A 9,236-nucleotide genomic window follows, 5' to 3' on the forward strand; every position below is an offset into this window, starting at 1 on the left:
AGAGAGGACCTGGGTGTTGGGATTTCAGTGATGCTGGGAGAAGATGCATGGCACAGTGGAGAGTAAATGAATGGTATGCAAGAGGTCTGAGGTTGAGTTCCCGCTCTGCCATTGACCCACTGCAAGCTTGGAAAAAAAACCACAGCTTCTCTGGGTTTAGTTTTCTCATTGGTAAAATAAAACAAAAGGATTATACTGGAATGTTCTGATGTCTCTTCGGGTCTCAAATGCTATGATTCTGGGCCAACCCCTTCCCACTGTTATTCACTGATCAAAATGCTCTTCATAGAATAATTTCACAACAAAAAAATTAATAAGCAAACTTTTCCATTGCTTCATGTTCTAACAAGATTTTAAAAAAACAAATGGAGAGTGAGAAAGTCAATTTCATCCTTTTGGAAACAAATATTTGGAAGTTTGGAAGTACCTCAGTGATTTTTGCAGGCCACAATTAAGAACAATAACAAGACGCAGACTCAAATCAAAATGCATTAAGTTTCCAGTAGTTTGAGAAGTATATTTTTATTTTAATATCTTCTCATGAAGCCTGGTCAAGGCCAACCAGATTAAAATTCTAAGAGTTGATCATTTTAATATCTCTCTGTAAAGAAAAAATGTTGATGTATAAGGAAATTAATCTTTGGTCCTCCTTTTCTATTTGTATTTCACTTATTCTCTTTTTGTAAGTTTCCTCAGAGCTTTCTTTTGCTAAATGATGGAAATTCAATAAATATAATAAATAATTTGTTATCATAAGAAAGTCATGGAATGAAAATTCTTTTTTTATTGAAGTCTAGTTGATTTACAATATTAGTTTCAGGTGTATAGCACAGTGATTCAGTGTTTTTGCAGATTATACTCCATTATGTTATTACAATATAATGGTTAAAATTCCCTGTGCTATACAATATATCCTTGTTGCTTACCTATTTTACACATAGTAGTTTGTATCTGTTAATCCCATACCCCTAATTTGTCCCTTCCCCACTTCTCCCCTTTGTAACCACTAGTTTTCTGTATCTATGAGTCTGTTTCTGTTTTGCACATACATTCATTTATATTATTTTTTAGATTCCACATATAAGTGATATCATACTTTTTTTCTTTCTCTGTCTGACTTATTTCACTAAGCATAATTTTCTCTAGGTCCATCCACATTGCTGCAAATGGCAGAATTTCATGGAATGAAAATTCTTAATTTTGACTTTATGATGGTTTCAATTTAGTTATTACCTCCATATACTACAGTTTTAAATGTCAGACTAATTGAACTAGTGAATTTAATGCAAAATATTAAGGTAAAATTTAGATGAGACCCATGCAAGAGAATATAAACGCATTACAGTCCCCCTCTCTTTTGTGCACTATTTTATAGTCTTGGGTATTTGAATTACCTTTTAAATGTGCTAATAAATATTTTTGTAGCTATCTCTTGACACAAGTACTGTAAATGTTTCTTGGAGATATAAAGATCATTTCAAAGTTTATGCTTTGTATAGATTTATGATACATGTACATTCCAGTGTATTTCATAAGCACCCAAATACTTGGAGTATCAGAAATGAGGGCTACAATATTCACTGTTACTTTGAGATTTCCAAAGCTGATTTTCTAAACATGTAAAGAGCACACTGTTACTCAAAGAGCAAAAATATATTTAAAGCTGACACTCAGAGGGCCATATATATACGTATACATTTTTTTTCCTACTGCAAATATTCTGGAAGGCTCTGTTCTCTGGAATTCCCATTCCACACTGATCCAATAAAATCTGACTTTACAGATTTTCAACACGTACCATAAACCAATCCCTTCTCCTCGGCTACTCTCCAACTCAATAATGACAGTCACATTCATTACATTTAGTGAGTCAGACTTTCCGCAGTGCCTAAGTCACTCCCAAGCTAGTATGGCAGGTGTGTGGTGAGTGACTTAGCTGTTTCAGAATTCTAGGAACCATGTAAGTTTAAAGCAGGCACGGTAACACCCTACTGGTCTGAAAAAGTAAATGCACCCTCTACACACGCCTCATGTATATGACTTATGTGCTGGAGGGAAAAATATCCAATACCCTTCCATTCTTTTTAATAAAAGTAAAGGCTTATAATCAAAAGGTTTATTTAAAATATTTATGAATCACCCTAAAGAACACAGTTGTTGCTTCCTGTTTTTGCCTCATTACTGGATACTGTGGGATTTTTAGGGTAGAAATAATAAGAAGCTAGTATTCACAACACTTGAGATACCATGCCTTTTTAAAAACTGCACAGAAATAACATCAAGTGTCTATCTCAAACCCACAAAACCAATAAATATAGAGTCAGAGATGCCACTACATCCTTATTATCCCTTGGCTAGTGTGGCTTGCCCTTTTTCTCTCTTCATGTGGCATAATTATCTTTTCCCTGGAGAATATTGAGGTCAATCTAAATTCAAGACTGTCTCTAAATAAATATGCTATGACACCTGGCTGTCCTCCCAACAAGGCAAATGTGGCTGTGCTATATAAATACACAAGAAAAGGCCAGTCACACTTCAACTCACAAATTCACAGGCATGTGAAGTAAGACATCTCATAGTCCACCACTGTGAGGCTGATAATGATAACTAATGACTTCTCCAATTAAAACTTTGAGAGCTGGGTATACACTTTGGAAACTGAATAAAATAATCAAAAGGTCAGATATGCAAAACTTTTGAAGTTCTAAGACTCACACTTTGGAAATCTACTGTACACTATGAGATCTGGGATCTGGAAATCCTAAATTTCCTAAATGTCTTCCAAAAATTAAAAAAAAAAAGTCAAGCCATTTGGAAGAGTTCTCTCTTTTAAAATTTTCGTTAACCTGGATCAACTCTAAATCTCTGAGAGTGATCCTTTCATATCTATGTTAGGTGACTGTTGAGATGAAACCAGAGATAATAAAGCGGTTTTGTACGGAGGCCTAAGAAAGCTTGATCTTCAGAAGGCCTAAACCTCCTGCAGAGTCAAAAGGCAGATAATTTACATAATCACATTGTGGTCTTATCTGCTCTCCTTCAGGAAAAAGTGGTGTGGGTTATCTGGGGAATTGCTGTACTCCCCCTTCAGTTTGTATTAATAGACATAGAAAGATAAAACTTCCAAGTATCTTTGAAACCTTTATTATTATTGCCCTTCAACAGAGTCTACAAGTGAAGTCTAAACCGAGGCAAACTGGCTGCTTCTTCCCCACCATTCAAATGGGGCCGCGCGTCCTAATTATTACTGCTATGTGGCCACCGGATTCTAAACGCAAATGTGTGTCCAAACTACTGAATGCAAGAGGTCGGCCCTGAGAGGGGGCCGAGCGTGCTGCCCCAAACTGCGATCCCAGCCTAGCACTCACGGACAATGCATTGGTTTCCTCCAGGGAGCGTCTTCCATCCCGGGCAGCAGTAGGAGTGGAACCTGGATCCGCATACGTTGGGCCTGCGATAGACAAGTGAAGTAACGCACACTTAGAGAGGGGTGCGGTAATACATTAGCAGTTTTCGTAACATTTATGGGACAACCAACAGACCAAAACTACACGTCAAATTCTTGGGGCTTGGGGCTCAGACGTGGAAGCGAATGAGCTAGACACTGGAATGAGGAGGGTCTGAAATGTCTAAACATTGCCTTTCATCCGCCCTCCGTTGCTACCTTTTTAAGGAGCGAAAAGAAACAGGGAAACATATAATTTGCTACTATTCTAGCCTCCGGATGCAGAGAACAAAGGGAACACTCCGTTTCAAAAATCCTTGCCCTTGTCCCCAAATCCATCCCTCCTTGATCAACTGTTACTTTGGCCCCGACATGTCAAGGATGGCGAGTCGGAAGGTGGAGCGCTCGGCTTGATGATTAGAGTGAGCTGTAAGCCCCGCACACGTCCTCAAACAAAAGGCTCGGGAGTTGCGCCCCCGACGGTGGGGAGCAGGCAGGCTTGACCAGCCCCGGCGCGGGGCGGCCTCAAGCGCGCCTTCCGCCAGGAACTTGTTCCCGCACGGCGGGCTCTGCAGGCGCTCCGCGATCCGCACCCGGGGGCCTCCGACCCACCCGCTGCCCAACCCCCCGAGGGAGGTTTTTTTTTTTTTGCCGGCCGAACTGCTGAGGAAAAGGGGGAGGCGCTTCTGGGAGTCTTCGGGGTCTACTGGTGGAAGGGGCCTCGGCTCTAGCCGCCAGAACTGGGTTTTGGGAGGGGGTGGGATGGAAAGCTGCCAAGCCGAGGTTTCCCCCCGTACCGCCTGCCCACCTACCCTCGGAGCACGTCCTGCTGTCCTCGCCTGCGGACGCGGCTGGCCGCCGCAACACCCTCCTCCCGGTACTCGGGCACTGCGAACCCGCCTTCAGAGCCCGCCGCTGCGGGCCTGACCTGTTGCGGCGGCGACTGGGGCCGGGGCGGCTTGGGCGGCGGGGGCTGGGGCTGGCCGGCCGTGCCCTGCGCCCAGAGCGCCACGCAGCCCAGCCACACGAAGTAGGGCTGGAGACACAGCCGCCGTCGTCTCCCCATCGCGCGCGCTAAGAGCGCGCGGACCCTGGTCCGCGGAGACGGAGCGCTCGAAGACAAAATCTACGCGGCCCGAAAAAAGTCAGGTCTAACAAGCCCTTCGTCGGCTCCGGAGACTCCCTTGAGCTCGGGCTCCCTGCTCTAGTGGGAGCCCAGGACCGAGCGCTGGCCCGCTGACTGCCGGCGAGGCGCGAGCTCTAGAGCAGCGGGCGGCGAGGCGCGGCGGCGGAGCGGCCGGCAGCCCCGCGCGGTCCACGTTGCATCCCCCGGGCCGCTGCCCCGAGCGACTCCGGGACCGCCAGCAGGCGGGGGCGGGAAATTACAAAAGTAACCCGAGCAGCCGCGGCGTAAAGTTACAAAGAAAGCGGACCTCAAAAGAAAAAAAAGGCCTGCACGCAGCGACTCGGCGGATTCCCGTGCGCTCCGGGTACAGATCTTGGAAAGCTGCAAAAGTCACCAGAAAGAAGCCGGAAAGCAAACAAAAGTCGCCCCCCAAAGAAAAGGAGGGTCTTCTCCCGGCTCGCCCGGAGTTCCACTGGGCAGCGACGCGCCGGCGGCGGCCGAAGAGCAGGACGGAGGTGCGCGGGACCGGGGCGAGACGCCGGTGAGAGGGAGGCCGGGAGGCTGGACGCCGGGGAAGATGCGGCGGGCGAGGGCGCGGCGCGGGGGTTTTGAGGCCCGGCGGGGCGCTGGGCGGGCCGGCGGGCGGCGGCTGTCAGTGGGGGCTGGAGCGCAGCCGTCCACACGTGGGGCGCAGCCCTGACCGAGGGGCCGGCTCAGAGTGGGCGGAGAAAGAGTAAGGGGGCGATGGGGTGGGGAGGAACGAGGGGAGCCAGGGGCTGGGGGAGGGGAAGAGGAAGGAAAGGGGTAGGGTGAAGGGAGGGGAAAGGACTCAGATTGGGGAGAAGGGGGGCGATCCGGAGAGGAAGGCCAGGGTTTGGAAAAGGGGCTTGGAAAGAGGGATTGGCGAGCTTGGGTACGAGAGGAAATGAGCGGGGGATGGGGGCGAGGTTAGGGCGAGGAGAGAAGTGGGAAAGGGGAGGGAGGGCGGGGGGCCTGGAGGAGGGGGCGAGGCGCTAGTCGACTTTGCTTCCCGTCCCCCTCAATTGGCCGCTAGCTCTGTTTTGACTGTCTGTACAAAGCGAGCAGACGACGGGGGAGGGGGCAGTTAGGGAGCAGATTTGGGAAAGGCGACTGCAGCCCCTTCCCCTCCCCCTCCGCCCTCGCTGGGCCACGGACCAGGGACGAGGGTCTCTAAACGTGCCTGGCTTGGCTAGACCCGCAGCTGAACTTCCCCACCCGGCAGAGGCCACAAAGTTGAGGATGAGAACGGGTCCTCCTGCAGGGACCCAGACCCAGACCCGGGGATGCGGGATTCTCAGTCAAGCAGGACTAGAGACTCCCGCGGGAGTTGGCTGCAACCTCCATCCGAGGAGGCCGGGCCCTCCCAATCGCCCTCCTACCACCACCTCCCCATCGAGAGCGGCGTCAGTCTGCGGAACCCGCAGAGGGGCTGGGCGTTTCCGGATTGAAATGCGCCCTCCACCTCCAAGACCGAGCTCACGTAGCCGCGGGGAGCCTTGGCAGCTTGCAGGCGCCGCGGTCCTGGGGAGTCCGTACAGGGGGTGTGCTTCGGGGTGAGCCCTGCCAGGACTCTGCATGAGTTCGCAGCCAGAGAAGAGTTAGATCCCCAGAAGTGTGTTTGGGGGGGGGGTGACGCGCATGGTGGGTAAATGGATCTTGGGGCATATCCCTGGTTCCTGTCTTAGACTTCTGATTAATGGTTAAACGTTAGCAATTGGTGCATCCACTGGCTGGCCACATGCCCTCTGGATCCGAGAGTAGCCTCTGTGCTCACCCGACTTTGGGGTCTTCCTTTGTGGCCCTGACTTCATGAGATTTCTGTGAAGCCCTAATTGTCTCTCAGCATTTCATAATTAAAAATCTAACACCCCTGAAATATGGGACTGGACATCCAATCATGGTTTAGGATATAGTATGAGACACCAATGTCTGGATTATTCAGGCCTAGAGAAACTTACTTTAAAGATTTATATACCTAAAGATTTTTTCCTGGCCCAATTTGCCCAGATGTGCTATTTGGCAGCCAAAATTCTCTGAGAATTGGCGTAGCTCCCTCCTTTTTTCCCCAATGTAGTTAGGCAAAGACTTTTAAGGTAGTATTCCTTCTTAACAGTATTCTCATAAGGAAAAGTAGAAGCAACATAATTTCATGTGGGACACCAATCTGTTCAAATCCAAAGAAACTAAAGACAGCAAGAGAGGTATTTGTCATGTCCTGTCCTTCAAACAAAATCATTTTAATTAAAAGAGCTAAATAAAGTATCCCCTGGGTTAAAGCAGTGTTTTAATCGTACTTTTTAAACATTTAGCCCCATTAAATGGGTTTTTATTTAATACTTAAATAGTTTTGTGGTTCATTTCTGTCTATCGTATCAAATCCAAATGCTCTAAAATTACATAGGCATTTATCCTTAGACTCACCAATTCCACATTTAGAAATGTATTTAAAAGATAAAACAGGCAAAAAATGAAATGATGAATGCCGTATTCTGTTCATTGCAGCACTGTTTATAATGGCAAAAGATTAGAAATACAAAGTTCCCATCCACAAGAAACTGGTTAAATATGGTTTAATCCATTTGGTAGAATACTATACAGCTGTAATAAGTCAATGAGGATCTCTCTATACTCCTATGAGTGATCTCTAGAATATACAATTCAATGAAAAAGAAAAACAAACAAACAAAAAAACCAAACTGCAGATAGACTAGGTAAATCTATTGAGACAAAAAGAAGAATAAAGGTTACCAAGGGCTGAGGTGGGAGAAGGGAATGAGGAATCATTGTTTAATGGGTATAGAGTTTCCATTTAAGATGATGAAAATGTTCTGAAAATTAATAATGTGATAATGATTGCACAATATTTTGAATGTACTTAATGCCACTGAATTGTATACTTAAATATGGCTAAAATGATAAGCTTCATGTTGTGTATATTTTACAACAATAAAAATTTTAATGTAAGGTGCAGGATATTGTATACGGTATGCTACCTTTGGGGGGGCAAACATGCACATGCATGTGTGTGTGTGTCTGTGTGCGTACACTTTTAAAAAACAGAAGTATAAACCATATCTAATAAAAATAGTTATCTTAGAGAAGGAAGAGGATGTGAAGGAATAGATAATGATGGAACCTCTACCTTTCCAAACATGCCTTGTTTTATAGTTCTAACTTTGGAGCCATGTGTATATCTTATATAGTTAAAAACAAAGTTAAATTTAAAAGAGCTATGCCTAAAAATTGAAAAGAAACTAAAACAGATGAACCTGTTTATCACATTAGTGGCATAAATGGAGAGAATTATTATTTAAAGTGACATTTAAACACAATATTTGGACTGTACATCTTTAGTAGGATGTAACCTAAGGATGAAATGAACAAGAAGTCTGAAATTGCATTCCATGGCGGTAATGTGAGAGAGAGAGATTGGGAAGGGGGAGAGAGAAAGAGGGAGATAGATATTAGAAATCATGATTTCAGCATAAGAGAAAGATTAAATATAAAATGAAAGTAAAAACACTGCAAGTTAAATTGAATTAAAATGCCAAGATGTAATCAGAACTTACATTTTTCATTAAAAAATATGTATTTCCTGGTCCTACGCATTGAAAAGACCTGAAAGTAGTGACAGCCCAATAGCAATGAAAACCCACTGTGCTCAGATTGTGGATCCTAAATACCATTTCCCAATAAAAGGAATGAGGGCTCCTTTGGGTAGGTGGCTGACTTCAGGTCTGGGGCAGGAACTATGTAAAATGAGTCTGGATTATCTATTTTGTCATATTTGAAAGCAAGGAAATTATCAAACAATTTAGGGTCATGTCAAAAGGAAACAGGACCTAACTTGAAAAAGATTCCACTGACGAAAGATGGGAAAACCCGAACATCACAAAGAAAAATGACTGCAAAGGACTGAAATATATGAAATGTGTAAATATTCAAGAATTACAAATGATACTTTAAACAAAAATTAATTAGTCACTTTGGAGATTGTTAGGGCACAGCTTATTATAGAAACATTGATAAATAAAATAATCAAACATTTATTTTGCCTTTGCTGGATAGACTCAGAGAAAGTATTTCTTTAAAAAATTACAGTTGTAAACACAGGAATGATAGAATTTTTAAAAATCTCAACTTTGCAAACTCTAATGAAATAATGGATGCAGGCAAGAGTTATTAATGGCTGCTAAAACTGTAAAGTCAAGGATTCTTGATTGGGGGCCATCTTCTCTCTGGAGGACATTTGGCAACATCTGGAGACATTTTTTATTGTCACAATAAGATGGTGTGTATGGGGCAAGAGTGTTGAGGGTACCAGGGATCCTACTAAGTATCCTACAATGCATAGGACAATCCCCCATAACAAAGTATTATCTGGTCCAAAATAGCAATTTATTTGAGAACCCTTGCATTATTAGGTGAACAGTCAATGGGGACCTTTTTAATGAATGATTCAAGCTGTTACCCCCAGAACCTAGTGATTATTGCTAACTTCTAATAAATAGGATAATCAGACATTATGTGTCTTCTTAAGTGGTACAACTAGAGGCACACAGAACTGCCTGTGAAATATGTTTGTCAAAAAAAAATGAACCTAAATGTAATCATAACTTTATATTTAATAATATAAAATTTCAG

General features: G+C 44.3%; 1 protein-coding gene across 1 annotated transcript in view; it reads right to left on the reverse strand.

Moving 5' to 3' along the window:
* The window catches only part of FBN2 (fibrillin 2), a 231,510-nt gene extending 226,999 nt beyond the window's left edge, over window positions 1-4,511 (reverse strand). Inside the window, exons 1-2 of the mRNA XM_065873429.1 lie at window positions 4,258-4,511; window positions 3,369-3,451 (exon numbers count right to left, since the gene is read on the reverse strand). Coding sequence (XP_065729501.1) covers window positions 3,369-3,451; window positions 4,258-4,511 — 337 coding nt within the window. The remainder of the gene's footprint in view (window positions 1-3,368; window positions 3,452-4,257) is intronic.
* Between the last annotated feature and the right edge of the window lie 4,725 nt (window positions 4,512-9,236).

The sequence above is a fragment of the Phocoena phocoena genome, chromosome 3 (genome assembly GCF_963924675.1).
Source record: "Phocoena phocoena chromosome 3, mPhoPho1.1, whole genome shotgun sequence".
Lineage (NCBI taxonomy): Eukaryota > Metazoa > Chordata > Mammalia > Artiodactyla > Phocoenidae > Phocoena > Phocoena phocoena.